Source organism: Salmo trutta, chromosome 16 (genome assembly GCF_901001165.1).
Source record: "Salmo trutta chromosome 16, fSalTru1.1, whole genome shotgun sequence".
NCBI lineage: Eukaryota > Metazoa > Chordata > Actinopteri > Salmoniformes > Salmonidae > Salmo > Salmo trutta.
The window spans coordinates 56,693,267-56,712,915 of record NC_042972.1 but is presented as its reverse complement, the minus strand read 5'-3'; the positions used below and the strand labels follow the sequence as shown (position 1 = coordinate 56,712,915).

The following is a 19,649-nucleotide window of genomic DNA, read 5'->3' as shown; positions in this document are numbered from 1 at the left end:
ACAAAACAGAGATGCTTGTTCAAGGTCCCAAGAAGCAAAGAGATCTTCTGTTGAATCTGACAATTAATCTGGATGGTTGTACAGTCGTCTCAAATAAAACTGTGAAGGACCTCGGCGTTACTCTGGACCCTGATCTCTCTTTTGAAGAACATATCAAGACTGTTTCAAGGACAGCTTTTTTCCATCTACGTAACATTTCAAAAATCAGAAACTTTCTGTCCAAAAATGATGCAGAAAAATGAATCCATGCTTTTGTTACTTCTAGGTTGGACTACTGCAATGCTCTACTTTCCGGCTACCAGGATAAAGCACTAAATAAACTTCAGTTAGTGCTAAACAAGGCTGCTAGAATCCTGACTAGAACCAAAAAATGTGATCATATTACTCCAGTGCTAGCCTCCCTACACTGGCTTCCTGTTAAGGCAAGGGCTGATTTCAAGGTTTTACTGCTAACCTACAAAGCATTACATGGGCTTGCTCCTACCTATCTTTCCGATTTGGTCCTGCCGTACATACCTACACGTACGCTACAGTCACAAGACGCAGGCCTCCTAATTGTCCCTAGAATTTCTAAGCAAACAGCTGGAGGCAGCGCTTTCTCCTATAGAGCTCCATTTTTATGGAATGGTCTGCCTACCCATGTGAGAGACGCAGACTTAGTCTCAACCTTTAAGTCTTTACTGAAGACTCATCTCTTCAGTAGGTCCTATGATTAAGTGTAGTCTGGCCCAGGAGTGTGAAGGTGAACGGAAAGGCTCTGGAGCAACTTGCTGTCCTTGCTGTCTCTGCCTGGCCGGTTCCCCTCTCTCCACTGGGATTCTCTTCCTCTAACCCTATTACAGGGGCTGAGTCACTGGCTTACTGGTATTCTTCCATGCCGTCCCTAGGAGGGGTGCGTCACTTGAGTGGGTTGAGTCACTGACGTGGTCTTCCTGTCTGGGTTGGCGACCCCCTTGGGTTGTGCCATGGCGGAGATCTTTGGGCTATACTCGGCCTTGTCTCAGGATGGTAAGTTGGTGGTTGGAGATATCCCTCTAGTGGTGTGGGGACTGTGCTTTGGCAAAGTGGGTGGGGTTATATCCTGCCTGTTTGGCCCTGTCCGGGGGTATCATTGGATGGGGCCACAGTATCTCCTGACCCCTCCTGTCTCAGCCTCCAGTATTTATGCTGCAGTAGTTTGTGTCGGGCGGCTAGGGTCAGTCTGTTACATCTGGAGTATTTCTCTTGTCTTATCTGGTGTCCTGTGTGAATTTAAATATGCTCTCTCTAATTCTCTCTTTCTTTCTTTCTTTCTTACTTATCGCGGGGACTATTCGATGCTAGTGCAGTCCGCCACAGGATGTTTTTGTGCTGGTCGAGGGCAGTCAGGTCTGGAGTGAACCAAGGGCTATATCTGTTTTTAGTTCAATTTTTTTTGAAAGGGGCATGCTTATTTAAGATGGTGAGGAAATTACTTTTATAGAACGACCAGGCATCCACTACTGACGGGATGAGGTCAATATCCTTCCAGGATACCCGGGCTAGGTCGATTAGAAAGGTCTGCTCACAAAAGTGTTTTAGGGAGCGTTTGACAGTGATGAGGGGTGGTCGTTTGACCGCGGACCCATAGCGGATGCAGGCAATGAGGCAGTGATCGCTGAGATCCTGATTGAAAACAGCGTAGGTGTATTTGGAGGGCATGTTGGTCAGGATAATATCTATGAGGGTGCCCATGTTTACAGATTTAGGGTTGTACCTGGTGGGTTCCTTGATAATTTGTGTGAGATTGAGGGCATCTAGCTTAGATTGTAGGACTGCAGGGGTGTTAAGCATATCCCAGCTTAGCTCACCTAACAGAACTAACTCTGAAGATAGATGGGGGGCAATCAATTCACATACGGTGTCCAGGGCACAGCTGGGAACTGAGGGGGTTCTATAACAGGCGACAACAGTGAGAGACTTATTTCTGGAGAGATTCATTTTTAAAATTTGAAGCTCGAACTGTTTGTGTATAGACCTGGAAAGTATGACAGAACTTTGCAGGCTATCGCTGCAGTAGATTGCAACTCCTCCCCCTTCGGCAGTTCTATCTTGACGGAAAATTTTGTAGTTGGAGATAGAAATCTCAGAATTTTTGGTGGCCTTCCTAAGCCAGGATTCAGACACGGCAAAGACATCAGGGTTGGCGGAGTGTGCTAAAGCAGTGAGTAAAACAAACTTAGGGAGGAGGCTTCTGATGTTAACATGCATGAAACCAAGGCTTTTACGGTTACAGAAGTAAAAAATGAGAGTGCCTGAGGACACACAGGGCCTGGGTTAACCTCCACATCACCCGAGGACAGAGGAGGAGTAGGATGAGGGTACGGCTAAAGGCTATCAAAACTGGTCGTCTAGTGCGTTGGGGACAGAGAATAAAAAGAGCAGATTTCTGGGCATGGTAGGAAAGATTCAGGGCATAATGTACAGACGGGGGTATGGTAGGGTGCGGGTGCAGTGGAGGTAAACCTAGGCATTGAGTGACGATGAGGGAGGTTTCATCTCTGGACGCACTAGTTATGCTGGGTGAGGTCACCGCATGTGTGGGAGGTGGGACAAAAGAGGCATCTGAGGCATGTTGAGTGGGACTAGGGGCCCCGCAGTAAACTAAAACAATGATAACTATCCTAAACAACAGTATACAAGGCATATTGACATTAGAGCGAGACATAAAGTGAGGCATAAAGCAATCACAGGTGTTGATTGAGAGAGCTTGCTAAGACAACAAAGGGTAAGACAACAACAGCTAATCAGCTAAGACAACAACAACAAAAGAGGTTCAGTTAACTACACACAGGGCCTGAGTTCGAGGCTGGGGCCGACGATAAACAAAAATAAACAAAATGGAGTACCGTGATTAATGAACAGTCCAGCAGGCATCAGCTATGTGGCCAAGTGATCATAGCGTTCAGTGAACAGCAATAGATGAAACAGGGAAGCCGCTGGGTAGTCGTTACTACGCTAGCAAGCGGGAGACACAGCGTTCAAAAAAAGTTAGCAGGCCGGGGCTAGTGGAAGCGTATGCTCCGACGTCCGGCAAAGGCCGGTTGAGGGATGGAATTACGTTGACAGACCAGTCGTGATGGAATGGCGGGGCTCTGCATCGACAAAGGGTCCTGGGCAGTTGGCAAAAGAGGTATTGTAGCTGGAGTAATTTTGTTTGCTAGCTGGGAGATGAGTCTGGCTCGCGGCTAACTGGTGCTAGCTTCGGGACAAGGGCATTAGCCACTATAGCCACTCGGTAGCAGCTAGCTAGCAGCGATTATCCGATGCAAAGGTTCAGAGCTTACGGCAAGAATCTGGTGCAGTAGTGGATTCTAGTCGTGTTAGTGAAGAGTCCGGGAGGCATCAGCTGTGTAGCCAAGTGATCACTGAGCAGGCTGGGAGGTGGGCCTGGCTCAAAGCTAGCTTTGGGGCTGGTCCACTTGGTGGCAGCTAGCTAGCTGTGATGATCAGGAGTAATGGTCCAGGGCTAACGGCAGGAATCCGGTGTTGTAGTGGAGAAAACAGTCCGATTCTGGCAGGCTGGCAAGTATTATCCAGGCTAAAAGCGGCTGGTGTCTGTGCAAAAGGTAAAGGCCGCTAGCAGTGGCTAACAATGACTAAATAGGTAGTAGCTAATTAGCTGGTTAGCTTCTGATGGCTAGCTTCTGATGGAGGTTCTGGCTATAAGGTCTAAAAATTGCAGATCCGTATCACATTGGGTGAGGCGGGTTGCCTGAAGGTATATTTAATTTAAAAATGGATAAAGAGATTGAAAATAAATTGAAATATATATATATATATATATATATATATATATATATATATATATATATATATATACAAAAACATATGTAAAATACAAAATGTACACGGGAGAACGACAAACAACATCTGCACTGCTACGCCATCTTGGAATCTAGATCTAATTAATGTGATTACTGCTATTTATCGAATAATAACCTACTACATTTAATTATTACTTGATTCAAGTAATCATGTAACAATTAACTCATTAGGAATTTGGGGCACCACGGGAGTTACCGTCCCCTCGAATTAACTCAAGAATATATAGATATCATACCAGTCACCAATTAATAATTTCCTCATATCAGTCTCATTCTGAATGTCGTTGACTTCATAGATCTGCACAAACTGAGTCTTACTAATCATTCTGTACCACACAAATTGATTTGATTATTTATTTACTAACAAGCTAAATGATAACATAAGATATATACACACACACACACACACACACACACACACACACACACACACACACGGTTTAGGTTATTGATTAGAAACGTAATATGATGACAAGTCCCTAGCGGACTAATACAATATGAGACTTGTTACACAAGATTGAGATTTAAAGAGAGAGAGAGAGAGCGAGAGAGAAAGAGAAGCAACACTTGGATACATTTGTAAACTACACTTAGTTTAGCCCTAATACCTTGCCCCGAAGTGCCGTTCCTTTGGGTAAGAGGTAATGTAATGATGCATTTACGTGTTGAAGGTCTTCCTCGTAAAGCTCTGTTGGACCCTCTTTGGATGGCCTTGTCTTTCGTTCTCAGGTGTAAGTCTCTGATTGTCCACAAGAGGTCACAATGTCCTTATTTGTCTGCTTACTTGCACTTATTCTGGAAGAGTGGTCTCCTGAGGATGGCTAATCAGATGTGTCGATGATCCAAGAGTGGCGATGAAAGCAGTGAATAACTGGATGGTCCTACTTAAATTCTCCTTCTTAGATAGAGTACTTAGAACAGCTACTCAACCGTAGCATTGATGGGGTTCCTTTGTCTTCAACCTCGTGTTGTGTTTTGGGGTCGCGACTATCTTAGCCCATGCTGCAGCTGTGGTCCGTTTTAGTCTGATATTTACCCTCGGGTAAAAAGGGGATGTTTACGTCAGGCTAACACACTCTTTGGGGTTCCCTTGTTACGAGGCAAGGTATCACAATTTACTATGGTCTCGTTAGAGAACTAAAATCACAGTCTTATCATCACAAAAACATTCTCTTTTCCTGGATATTTTCCACACAATGTAAAGTATGTAAACATGATATACACAGTATGAAAACTCTTCAAGTTAAAATGTTCTTATTATAACGTCTTCATGCAACTTTTAAATGACATCACAAAATAAACGTTAATTTTCCATATTCCATCTCTCATCATTCCCAATATTCGGATGTTGAAATATATTGTCCCAGTGTCCATGGTTTGATGTTGTAGTTTTGGGCTGCAAACTCTTCATAAGACACAAAGACATTCAATCACCCAAACTAGGCCCTTAAAGGAATCGTCTGCTGCCTATTTTTTTTACGAACGACGTGAGGTGTCATAAAACCACCACATCCATCCCTCTCCCTCTCTGTGGGAGAGAGAGAGCTCTGTGGAGCTGATCCACTGTAACCTGATCTGTTGTATCCTCACAGGAGAGTCATGACAACAGCAACAGATTCCAAATGCAAATGCGACACTTGAAATCAACTCCAGACCTTTTTTCTAAATTAACTAATGAGGGAATAACAAACACCAGGCCATGGAACAGCTGAGCAGCCAATTGTCCAATTACTTTTGGTCCCTTAAAAAGGGGGGAACCACATATAAAAAGTAATTCCTACACCGTTCACCTGATTTGGATGTAAATACCTTAAAATTAAAGCTGAAAGTCTGAACTTTCAGCTCATATTCATTATTTAATTTAATCTCCAATATGCTGTGGTAGACAGCTAAAGCAATAAAAACTTGGTCAATGTCCAAATATTTATGGACCTGACTGTATGCTGCTTGCAACAATTAGCTAATGTATTTATCTAAATGTTGTGTCCCATGTTATAGCCTACAATTGGTTTTGTCTGTAATATTGCTGTCACCAAAAAAATGCACATTTGTTGATTGTCGATTAAGTGTGAATAAAATGTAATAGGCTACACATGGGTTATTGTAGGGGATTTCTACACTGGCAATTGTATAGGCTTAATCTGTGTCCAGGAAACCAGCAATTGATGAGCAAGTACCCGAGACACCAGTTGTGGGGTCAATAGCAATTGTGTTTGACTGCTTGGCATATTATTTACCCAGTAAGTTATGTGAACTGATGTACATATAGTCTAAGCCTTTTCATATTGTATTTTTTATTTTAGGTACTTTTTACCCCTTTTTCTCCCCAATTTCATGATATCCAATTGGTAGTTACAGTCTTGTCACATCGCTGCAACTCCCGTACGGACTCAGGAGAGTCGAACGTCAAGAGCCATGCTTCAGCCAAAACACGACCCTGCCAAGCCGCACTGCTTCTTGACACACTGCTCACTTAACCCGGAAGCTAGCTGCACCAATGTGTCAGAGAAAACACCGTACAACCGAAGTCAGCGTGCATGCACCCAGCCCACCTCAAGGTGTCACTAGAGCGGGATGGGACAAGGGACATCCCGGCCGGCCAAACCCTCCCTGCCTTAGACCGATGCACCACCCGGGAGGTTCCTTTTCATATTGTTTACCCAATATGTGAACTGATGTATAGTCTAATCCTTTTCTGTACAGTGAGTGTTTTGTGATTTAATCAAATTCTGTTCTTTACGTGTTTTCTGACAAAAGCAACAAAAAGGTTGAGAATTAAATAAATACACTCCATGCTTTAGTGATGCTGACATGCAATCAATTACCATACAGTACGTATCTTTGTGGACTCCATTTAATCACATCTGTTACAATTCCATGTTACATTTACATTTTAGTCATTTAGCAGACACTCTTATCCAGAGTGACTTACAGTAGTGAATGCATACATTTCATACAATTTCATACATTTTTTGTTTCTGTTGCACAATCACAAATAATAATGAGGTATGTACAAGGGCATATCCAATATGTTCTCATTCTAGTAGTCTATGCACTCTCTACCTGGTTATATTTTAAGAAAACCATCACAAAAATGCCAAATAAGTCTTGTGGATGTTAGATATTGATATTCATTCCTTGGACCATGTTGATCATGTTCAACTTCGTGTCAGAGAAGTGGAATTTCAATAGCATGCATTTCATCGACAATAACAAAGGTGAATTCCATGTCTGCCATTGTCATGTTTCCTAGAAACAGCAGAAGTTGTCCAACTTGCTGTCAGTTCAGGGTTGCCAGGTCAAGCAAAAATTTCTAGGCCAATGACCACTCAAAACCCATCCAAAAGACCTGAAAAGTAGACTCCCAAAAAATATTTTTCCATCAGTGGATGTCGATTTAACTTGTTGGACTGCTATAATTAAGCAATAAGGCTCAAGGGGGTATGGTATATGGCCAATATACCACGGATAAAGGCTGTTCTTGCGGAGTGCCTGGATACAGCTGGTAGCCGTATACCACAAACTCCTGTGATGCCTTATAGCATTTATATACCGGTTACCAACGTAATTAGAACAGTAAAAAGTAATGTTTTGTCATACCGGTGGTATATGGTCTGATATACCATGGCTTTCAGAGCTCGAACCAGGTTTATAATTGTAAATAAATCCCCTTTGCCCATTTGCATGACTATACATAAATCCGAAAGGAGAGTTTGAGTGATAAAAGTTGGAGAGAGGATTTTGAAATCTGAGCAAGAAACGTTAGGCTATTTTCTGGCAATTGTGCTGTTGTTATGTGCCAGATGTTAAGATAGGCATAGGTTACAGACTAAAATCTGGGTTTATGAATCTAATTAGAATGTTCCATAGTTTGCTTGGATACACAGTACACAGATCATCTGTACAGAATGGCGCCGGAGAAGATGGCTGCCGTTTTATAGGCTCTTAACCAACTGTGCTACTTTTTATATTTTTTTGCATTGTTTGTAACTTATTTTGTGCATAATGTTGCTGCTACTATCTCTTTAATTATTTGTTACTTTAATTTCTTACTTTTTAAAGGTATTTTCTTAGCTGCATTGTTGGTTAAGAGTTTGTAAGTCAGCATTTCACTGTAAGGCCTGTTGTATTCGGCGCATGTGACAAATACAATTGATTTGATATTAACTCTGGGTCTTCCTTTCCTGTGGCGGTCCTCATGAGAGCCAGTTTCATCATAGCACTTGATTGTTTTTGTGACTGCTCTTGAAGAAACTTGAAATTATCTGTATTAACTGACCTTCATGTCTTAAAGTAATGATAGACTGTCATTTCTTTTTGCTTATTTGAGCTGTTCTTGCCATAATATGGACTTAGCCCTATTTGGTAAAATACCATCTTCTGTATACCACCCCTACCTTGTCACAACACAACTGATTGGCTGAAACGCATTAAGATGGAAAGAAATTTTAAGTGTGCAAAGCTGTCATCAAGGCAAAGGGTGGCTACTTTGAAGAATCTCAAATGTAAAATAGATTTTGATATGTTTAACACTTTTTTTGGTTACTAAATTATTTCATATGTGTTATTTCATAGTTTTGATGTCTTCACTATTATTGTACAATGTACAAAATAGTAAAAATAAAGAAAAACCCTGGAATGAGTAGGTGTGTCTACACTTATGACTGGTACTGCATGTCTAACCCTACTGCAGGCAATGATTTTAATGTAAAATAAATAAATAAATACAACTTTCATAAGATTATGGCTCCAGTAGCATCGGCCTAACTCAGATTTCAGTCTTGTTTCAGGATTTACATTTACAGTCGCTCTTATCCAGAGTGACTTACAGTAGTGAATGCATACATTTTATGCATTTTTTATTTTTTTTGTAATGGCCCCCTGTGGGAATCGAACCCACAACCCTGGCATTGCACACACCATGCTCTACCAACTGAGCCACAGGGAAGACAATATTACATTTTACACTTTAGTCATTTAGCAGACGCTCTTATCCAGAGCGACTTTCAGTACTGAATGCATACATTTCATGCATTTCTTTTTTTGTACTGGCCCCCCGTGGGAATCGAAACCACAACCCTGGCGTTGCACACACCATGCTGGCATTGCAAACACCATGCTCTACCAACTGAGCCACAGGGAAGCTAGGATCACCAAAATATTGCTGTTATTAAAGGGATTTATTATAATAAAAATGTATTTTGCTTAGTTAGGAACGTAAAGGAATAGAAGTGATAAATAATAGATAACCTGTTTGCACTGACTGCTCAGCCTTGGCCCACACTGGCAGGAGAGCCTGTGGTCTGGTGTCTGTCTGTCCAGCCTGGTCTCATATACTAAACGTAACATAGTAAATGTAAATCATAAAAATCTGTATGCTATGTTACATTTTGTATGGTTAGATAAGACAGATGGTTACTTGTTTTGGGTGGAAGGGTGGGCCTATAAGTTTAAGTCTAGCAACCCGAAGGTTCTAGAGTTCAAATCTCATCACGGACAATTTTAGCATTTTAGCAAAGTAGTAACTTTTCAACGACTTACTACTTTTTAGCTACTTTGCAACTACTTAGCATGCTAGCTAACACTTCCCCTGACCCTAACCATTTTAGCTAACCCTTCCCCTAACCTTAACCCCTAATCCTAACCCTTAGCCTAGCTAATGCTAGCCAGCTGGCTACCTAGCTAGAATTCGTAACATTTCAAACATTTGGATAATTCGTACCATATTATACACTTTCTAAATTCGTAACATATAATATGAATACTTATTTGTAACGTACCAAACTAAATGGATGATGGATATCCACAAATTAATGCATACCAAACGAAACATAACATATCATAATAAACAAAGTGTATCGGATTTAGATCCAGAATAATACAAAATGCACTGAGACCAGGTTGGGCAACTGTCTGTGTGTCTCTCCAACTTCGAGGGTCATGTCTAGATGGGATACAGCTTTTGTCAAATTGACCTCAAAAGTAAACAATTTTTCCGCCCATTTTAGCTAACCCTTTCCCTAACCTAATTATCCTAACCTGCAGCGTAAATTCTCCGGAACCTGCTACGAAAATATCAGGGCGCATGTTAGCACCAACAGGTATAAAGAGGGCTACCGTCAGCTCTTATTCTTTAGACTAGCTATTCTACAGCGTGTCTGTGTCGGCTTCTGTTACTGCCGGGAGGATGTGTCGCAATGTTAATTTATTTCAGTTGAAGCCACACTTCCTTTTTTACCTTCTACCTTCTTTGTATTTGCGCCTGAAGAGAAGTTGAACGAGACAGGCGCGAACATGTAGCCTAGGCGATGCGTTGATAGTCTCAACATTTGTACTTGATAAACAGTTTAAGTAAATTGTCATCAGAAAAACTGAAGAAAACCTGGATGATGTAACGTTATGCAGTGCTATTCTGATAATAAGATACGAGTCGAGACTGGTGAGCGCAGTGGGAGAAACCAGAATTGAAACCTGCGGTGTACCAGTGAAGGTAGGCTTGAAATAAAGATTTGCTTGTCTCTACATTGAAATAGAATACTGTAGGCCTACTTTGGTGTCAGCATCTGCATGCGTTTGGATTTTCAGCCATGTTTTCTAAATATGTCCTTGTTTTTGCTTGAGCAGTGAAATAACGTTTTATCAAATTTGACATGAGTAATTATGTGCACTGAAAGCTTTCTACAAATATTGGCAGTTGTTAGGCTGTATAATATAATAACTTTATTTTTCTAAGAGGGAACTTCTAATGTGATTGTCATGTAGGCTATGATTTTTCAGCACAACATTAACATAATTGCAAGTAGTTTGTGACTATTATGATGATTATCTACTTATGGATTGATTTGAGTGAGTGTGTGGTGTCAATTCATTTCAAATTGCAGCTGTTCATTTCAATAATGTAATAATTTGCTATTCCAACCAGCTGTACTAGATTATAAATCAGGGGGTTATCTGTTCCTGCATGAAATGCCCTGTAGGCTACTGTAGTTTCACTGAAACAATCATTTGGATGGTCCTGGTTTGGAAGTATTGTGTCTATATAAACCTACTGATGATATAGTACTTACTTCATGATTTGGGTTCTCCCAGTTGATAATTATTGAAGTAGGCTATTCAATGAATAGGTGAGCTGTTGAGTGAATAGGTGAGCGGTCTGATGGAGAGCCCGTCTTCTACGACCAGGCGTCAGGCCTGGGTCCAGACCAGTCGACAGTGGCTGACCCGGAAAGAACTAGATCCAGAGGTACCAGGACCATACATCCACCCCTCTGCCCATCCATCTACTCTACAACGGCCAGGATACACCCATCCCTCTGATCAACACCAGTCTGCATCAGAGGATCAGTTCTCAGATGGTCAGTTCTCATTTTGGTAGCTTGATTAAGAATTTACATTTGAGTGACATTGATTTATTACTGTAAGATATCTGTGTGATAAAGAAAACAACATGCAGGGGTTAAAACTCTGCTTAGTCCGGTATATTTATAACTCATATGTGGGCGGTTGGCCACTTCGTGATGCATCGTGTGATCTTTGCGACAAAGCACAGAAAAAAACAGTGTAAGAAGTTTTAATTTTCTGAATGCTGAATGCTCACCCAGACTGTTCTATGTCCACTGTTTCCACAGGATGCCCTGCGGGAAAGATTGAGAGCTGGCTTCTGGGCTGTGGGTGAGTGAGTGAGCATGCCGCGCAAGGTTTGACTTTGAAATTACATTTACAAGAAAGACTCTTAATAGGATGATGTGTCAGCCAGTGGCAACTGGTAAGTTAAACAATAAAAATAAATTGTCTAGGTAAATGTTACAGACGTGAATTGTGTTTAGAATATGGATACAGGTCAATGGCATTGCCCAAAGTGGATTCTTGTTCCAAAGCACCTTGGTTCTAGAACTACTTTGGCTTTGTTTATACTAGGGGACATTCTATTTTAATACTTTTGGTGTTTATAGTCCCAAGTTTGCATCATAGGAAATTGTACAAAAGTACTGTTTGTTCTGTTGATTCCACCAGTTATGTGTTGACCAGAAAATTGCAGTCATGTAAGCACAGAAAAGCAATTGTTCCATCACTGGATGCAAACTTCACTATTGTGCAATTACACATATATTACTAATGATCATGGCTAACTTGGCTGATCAAGTTGAGTCTGAAAATGTGGCTAAACTGGTGTGTGAACTTGGATGATCGGGCTGTTTTGTGGGTTTTATAGAATCTGATTTAAAATAATGTCAGATAAGAAATGTTGGGGCGTTCTTAAAACATCTGTGGTTAACGTGACTTGACAATCTGACTGCGAATCACTCAGCCTGAGAGCATCTCCTATGTAGGAAGTGAACCGACTTTTAAAAGCTGTAGCTTTACTGAACAGACTGAGAGGATAGCTAGCTAGAGATGATGCCTATAGGTTTGATCCAGAGCCGTATAGTATACTGTGGTGTGCGAAATTGACACCCTTGATAAAGATGAGCAAAAATGACATATATAGGACGGCAGGTAGCCTAGCGGTTAGAGCATCGGGCCAGTAACGGAAAGGTCACGAGCCGACAAAGTGAACTTCTGTCAAAATAATCTATAAAAGAAATGGGGCACTTAACCCTAATTGCTCCAGGGTCACCGTTGATTATGGCAGACCCTGGCTGTGACCCCACTCTCCAAGAATATCTCAGGAAGAGTTGAGATATGCAAAAAAAAAACGAATTTCTAACTCACATGTGTATTAATACACACATGTACTTGTGTGAAATAGGACAAATAGAAGCACCCACCAAATTATTATTTTATATTGTATGCTCAAAAAAAGTGGGATATTATTTTATACTAATACAATTGCTCAGAGAAAGAGATTTTGTTGAACAAGTAATAAAAAAATACACGGGTCAAAATGATTGACCTTGCGAAGATATCGGCCCTGAGCCTTTTTCAAAACGTTTAATTTTTTAGTTTTAGTTTTATGAGTTGGCGAACACATTTGGAGTGATCTTAGACCATTCCTCCATACAGAATCCTAAAATGTTGTTTTGGTGTACATTATATATTTTTACTAGGCTGGAGACAGGCTCAGAGAACTCTAGCAATCATCTGACTGTTGGTAAGTCTGACAATAAAGCCACCGTCACTGCAATCTACCGACTGGTCGGCATAAAACACAGATTATAGTCTCTCCTCTTCTATTTTATAATTTATTCTCCTCTTCCAGAGTCTCTGCTGAAAGCGAACAGTTTTGAAGATGACCTGAGTCTGGGTGCCGAGGGTGAGGATAAAAGAGAACATAAACCCAATGACACGCATACCATAGTAAATAATCAAAGCAGGAAATAGCTTTGTAGGAAAAGTAGGAGAGCATCATGGATGTTTTGGAAAAGGTTATTTTCATCTTTGTTCCTGCCTCTGTGTGACAGCCTTCCTCTTTGTTTTAGCTATTCCTATTCAAACTCATTTTCCATTACTGAATATGTTTAAAGAACATAGGCCTTTTATCCAATATTATACCTGTTTGAATAGTGGACGCTTTCATTTTTTATTTATTTTCCATTTAAATTCAGAGTAGAAGTCTGTACATGTTGGTGACATACCCCGCCCTCATGTCTTAAGGACTGCTTCTCCACTGATAGTACACCAGGAACATGTACTCATTGTAGCATCAAACCTTAAGCCTTCACCTCTTCCATGAGCGACTGACATCCTGGTGCATGTGATTTAGCTGCTGACTGACGGAAACTCTCCCTAAGATTGGCCCAATATACAAAGCAATAAAAATAGCATGTTTGCAAAGAGAGGAGCCAACACTCACTGAAGCCTCACAACACAAAGGGCCAAATGTCACAGAGGTCTGGGAGGAAAACGCACACACATAAGCATGAATGCAAATGCACACGCTCGCACACAAACACACACACACACACACACACACACACACACAGTGTTCTGTTTTCACTCAAACTTTTATGTTTTACAGCTACAGCATTAAATGTCGAAGGAGTCTCAGAACTGAGGTAAGATAAATGGAATATAAACATGAAGAATGTGTGGTTTCATTACAGAAATTATGCCCCAAATTCCTTCCTATTCAGAGGGAGGTTTAGATTAGTCAAGTTTGGTTGACATGACTTGAGCTTGACCTGCTTTTATCTTCCCACGGTGGTGCCTGCTGACTGGTGCCTGTGTAGGGTGCTGCTTCCGCCACCCAAACATCTTCACACAGGTGGAGTCACCACCAGGTCAGTTAGAGCAACCCACAAACTATGACATATGGCAAGCTATTTTTATATTCTAGAGTTTATTTTGACTATCCCTCTTTATGCATTTTTTCCAGCTACTAGTACATTAAATACGGTTACATTAACATATGATATCTGTTGAATACAGGCATGCTTCAAGCATTATTACATTGTTACTATAATAATTCTGGTTTGTTTTTTTAAGTTGTTTCATTGCTTATTTTTCACCTGTCGCATGTTGATCTCGTGTCTTTGTTCCTGCAGTACTCCCCGTCAGAGGCTGGCTCTGCCCTTACTCCACCTCGGTTACAGTTTTGCCTCCAGTGGCTTCTCTAACAGCACCAGTAAGGCATCAAGGTGTGTTAGGACCAACCACTATCAACCTTATGTTACAGTCTTAACAGTCATATAGTATATAAAATCTGTGAGGACATCTCTATCTCCCTCTGTCTCTCCATTCCCACCACTCACCTACACACACACACACACCCCAGTGTGTCTGAGGTGCTGCAACTGTGTGCAGAGGATGCAGAGGAGACTCTGTACGAGTTGGGGTTCGGATGTGACGAGCCTGAGGTTACAGACCGCATCCCCACCCGTTTCATCAACTTCCCCTCCCAGCTTCACGGTATCAACTTCCGCCTCTTCCTCCAGTCCCAACTGTACCGCCTCCGACAGGAGGACCCAGGACTCTCTCTGGCCAGTAAGACACAAACGCATGCACGCAGACACGCACACACAAACTCGCGCACGCACGCACGCACCACGTACACACACCAATGTGTCGGAATCCCACACACCAATGTGTCAGAATCCCACACATTACTGTGGTAATGATCATCATTGTTATAAACACCCACCCACAACACAACCAGGTATAGAGAGTCTCTGTACATGAGTCAACTTTCATTTACATAATAACTAGTTATGCAGCACTTTTTATGCAGTTCAAATGGTTTAAAGAGCTTCATCTCTAAATAGACACCTATATCCACAGACAGTGTCTATATGACTCGGTCTACATTTACATAGCACTGTCAGTATAGTATGTTTCTCCACCAATCATCCTAACATACAATAAATACATTATACTCAGTCTTTGCTATGAACAAAAAACGTTAATGCATCTCTCATTGTCCTGTGTGTTAGGCAGCCAGAACATTCAAAACAAATTGTTTTCTTATTCAATTGTCCTGATGAACGTACCTTCCCCCCTGCAGGTCGTTTCAGGCAGGTAGAGGTGCTAACAGCCATGGCCAATGCCTTCTACTCCCTCTACTCCCATGTGTCCCGCATGCCCCTTCAGAAGCTCTCCCCTCCCGACACCGCCGACAAGCAGACTGGACGGCACTTCATGGGAAGCGTTCGCAGCGAACCGAGGTCTCCAGTGGAGCGACTCAAGGACACGGTTTCTAAGATGTGCCTGTATACTAGCTCTGGTGGTTCCACCCAGCTAGGCTCGGGCTCTGCCTGCCACGGTCCGGGATTTTCTTCCGGACCTGGGTCTGGGTTGTCCCCCAAGAAGAGAAGCAGCCTGCCTGACTTGGTGGGACTGGTCCTGGAGAATGCCAAGGCAGAGGCTGTATACAGAGACATGGAGGAGGATAATCAGGATACAGGGGACAGTAATGGGATGAGTGCTGCTGTGGACATGAGTACTATGGTGAAGGATAGAGAGACAGAGACACAAGGACACATAGACACAGTCAGTGACAAGGAGATGGAGCAGGGTTTGTTATCAGATGTACAGGATATGGACACATGGCATAGTAGTTTGATTAATTCTGTGGAGCCACATCTGGTCAAGGACAGAGCGACAGAGACACATGGACATAGAGACACAGTCAGAGGCAAGGGGTTGGACAAGGGATCGTCATCAGATGGGGATGGGGCTGATTTAGAGAGAGAGAGAGACACCGACGGAACTCCAAACCTTCGAGCATCATCACTTTCAGAATCAGGTCAGCGAGAACCCAGTAGTAGAAAGAAGCTGGACTTTTGCCTTACTACTCCAAGTCCTACTTGTGAGGTTGGAGAAACTCAAAACACAATTCATCCCACAGACTGGGCAGCGGTGGTGGCACCGGTTGCCAAGGTTACCCATGACATCATATGTCCTCAGGTCGTTGAAAGTGTGCACCAGGCACTCTACAGCAGTCAACTACAACAGTGGAATAATAACACACAGATGGCGACCATTTTGTCATCTGTTGTGTCCTGTGAGAATGTTAGATCTGACCGGTCCTTCTCCACATCAGACACACTACACAAACCCAGGGAGGAGAAGGGTTTAACTACCAATAACTCAGCCAAGAGTTTAAAGGTCGTCTTAACTCCCATTCCAAAGGCTGAGTCTGAGGGTGACTCCCGTTTGGGAGAAACTGGGACACTGGTGGAGTCAACGTTCGTGCCCATAAAGCTCCCTAGTGGAAAGAGGTCCCCTTGTCTAATCACTGTAACTGATGTGGCTTGTAGTTTTAGTTCTGCAGACACACCGGAGATGGTTCTCGCTCCCAGTGGTGGTACCACTGAGGTGCCTACAGCAGCCCAGTGTTATCCAGGTGTATTGGAGAACAAGTGGTACCTGAGTCCTCTGAAACCACCACCAATCCGGGTCCAAGGGGAGGCCTCCCACAGTCTTCAACAGGCCAACTCCTTTGAGCTAGAGGAGGTAAATGACAGAATTTTTGGGATTTAACCTAAATGGCACAATCTACTCCAGTCTGACTTCCTAGGGCTTATTGACACGTCTAGGTGGCGTAGGCGACTACCTATCCACCCATGGCTGCCTGACATATACTTGGAGCCAGGAGTTTTCCTGACCACCTGTTTTCCAATTTTGTTTTACTACAGGTACATAGTGCAGGGGAGGAAGACTTTGGACAGCAAGAAACCATAAGGTCAACATCTTTGTCACTGTCTACTGTCAATCAAAACACAGGTGAGTTCATAGTCTTGATTGTTACATCATGGTAATATTCAGCTGAACCGAGTGATATTAACAGTGTACCTTGGCTTACTACCAAAATAGTTGTTTAGTGAAAGGTGACTGGCTACCGCGATTCGGAGCAGCCAATGTGCTGAATGTGACTTCAGTTTAATTTCACAGAAACACACAACCGTTTCAATTTACAGTTTGAAAGTGAATGTGGTTGATACTGTTCCTCAAATGGGCAGTGCTGTTGTCACGTTAGCTGTGAATGAGTTGCTGTGTGCATTTGTGCATGCATGTATGTGTGTGTGAAGAAAGGGGTGCGTTCACCACTTGTTCTCACACCTTCTCATAATAATAATTTCTCACATTCTTGTTCTTTAAGATTGTCAGCTAACTGGAAATGTTGAGTAAAGTGTGGGCTGATTTCTGGCAACCCTGCATGTTTTATTCTGGGAAGTACTGTACTGCAGGCCTGATGTGTTAAATCCATGAATAGAATATAACTGTGTATCCATCTATGTGTGTATGTTTTAGGCCTGGTGGTGGTTCAAGGATTAAGTGACATGAGTATGACTGTGTAACTAAATCTGCATTTGACCTGACTGTGTTTTTATCTGCCTGTACAGTATGTAGGCCTGGGAGTTCGAGGGTTACGCGCCATGTAAATGTGGTTGTGTTTCTCTCTGTGTAGACCTGACAGTGTCAGTGTATTTTTCTTTGTCTCTGTAGGTCTGGTGGTTCGAGGGGACAGCATGCAGTCAGACAGTAGTGGCTATGCTGATGAAGATGTCAACTTTTCAGTCTACTCCCCTGACAGAGACAAGAGCTGACAGACCGATAAGGGTTGAGTTCCTTTCTGACTCGATGCGCAGGCATTGCATTGCATCAACCAATGGTCGCGTGCCATGTCATAGACTGTGCAGTTGGGCGTCAGATTGCTATAGCATACGATGTGGTTAGGTGATATGTTAAAATACCTATCAAGGCATTGTAGTCGGGCAGGAACTTGACCAAGGCCCTCTGGGAACTTGATTCAGGGAACTCTGAGTATTCTTTGTATGAGTCACACAGGAAACATGTTCACCCACTGTAGGTATATTCAACAGATACTGATTGTTTGATTATGAAGTATGAAGAGGTTTGACTCTCTGTTCATGTTAGTGTTAATGACATTATGAATCAGGTGGCATCAGTCGGTGCATTCTGAATGCTGCCACTCCATTGCAACACCAGTCCTTTGACTGAGTGCAGACAGAGTTGCATAATCTGACGGAAAGGATTGCCCTGGAGGTATAGTCCACACATACTGTTTAACTGTGAAGAGATTGTCCTATCTCCATGTATAGTGTTACTGTTGATGACAATCATTAAATCGATGTAGTCACACCCTGATCCGTTTCACCTTTGTGCTTGTCTTAACCCCCCTCCAGGTGTCGCCCATCTTCCTCATTATCCCCAGTGTATTTATACCTGTGTTCTCTGTCTGTATCCAGTTTGTTTTGTTATGTCAAGCCTACCAGCGTGTTTTCCCGTCTGTCTCTAGTTCCTGTTTTCTAGCTTTCCCGGTTTTTGACCATTCTGCCTGCCTCGACCCAGCCTGTCGTTCTGTACATTGTCACACCACCCTGGATTACTGACCTCTGCCTGCCCTGAGCCTGCCTGCTGTTCTGTACCTTTCGGACTTTGCTCTGGACTACTGACCTCTACATGCCCTTGACCTGTCGTTTGCCTGCCTCTGTTATTGTAATAAACGTTTGTTACTTGAAAACTGTCTGCATCTAGGTCTTCTCCTGAGCCTTGACAGATGTACTGTACATAAGATACTACTGCTGTGCCTTTGTGAAAGTTGGTATTTATTTATTGGATGTTAATAAAGATAATTTAAACACATTTAAGATTATCATTATATGAATGTTAAGTGACTTCAATTAACATCAACCTGCACTGAAAAAGCACACATATTTAATTAAAACAGGAGCAAATCAAACAGTTTATAGCCGCCATAGGGACGTGATAATGGACAACATTTCAGTTCCAATTCCACTTTGTATTTGGGCAACACATTCCACAACATCACACGTTGGGCTATGTCAATTTCAGCTAAACTTCTCTCTGCTAATCATATCATAATCATCACCAGGAGATGTAGCCTAACTATGTAGCAGCAATCCCTTTTAGGTAGATAGCCTACTATGGCCAGTTTACTTTAGATACACTTACTACCAAAATTATCCTTACTTTACCTATACAAAAACATGGTTTGACTATCTGTATCTGAACTCTTGGGAGTAAACATGGGAGAATATTGAGTTCAGGTTACACAATTAGCATGTAACGGAAGATGAAGAAAAGATTAGTCAGCAACAGGGTTGGGGTCAATTCGATTTAAAAGGCAGTCAATTCAGAAAGTAATAATGTAGTTCCATCTCAATTTGATGCTCTATTTCAGACATTATGAACACAACCACAGTTGAGGTATGTAATAGTATCAATTCAAAATGATAGTTGTGTTACCAAAGTTAATTAAGGACCATGGACATGGTTTTATGAGAGTAACCAGCTACTCAAACACAAGTTGTCATAATTACAGCCGTGTTGAAGAGACCAAACTGCAGCAGGTGAAATGTAGATACTCATCTTTTTAATATA

The 19,649-nt window shown here is 42.1% G+C and overlaps 1 protein-coding gene across 1 annotated transcript; it reads left to right on the top strand.

Annotated features, from left to right (window-relative positions):
• Positions 1-9,855: 9,855 nt before the first annotated feature.
• Positions 9,856-18,890, top strand: LOC115151081 (uncharacterized). Its single transcript, XM_029695045.1, has 12 exons — positions 9,856-10,335; positions 10,970-11,200; positions 11,474-11,516; positions 12,893-12,936; positions 13,045-13,098; positions 13,804-13,840; positions 14,015-14,065; positions 14,330-14,422; positions 14,560-14,768; positions 15,286-16,736; positions 16,919-17,006; positions 17,730-18,890. Exons 2-12 carry the CDS (start codon positions 11,002-11,004, stop codon positions 17,828-17,830), a joined length of 2,370 nt encoding a protein of 789 aa, XP_029550905.1. The 5' UTR covers positions 9,856-10,335; positions 10,970-11,001; the 3' UTR covers positions 17,831-18,890.
• The last annotated feature ends 759 nt before the right edge of the window (positions 18,891-19,649 follow it).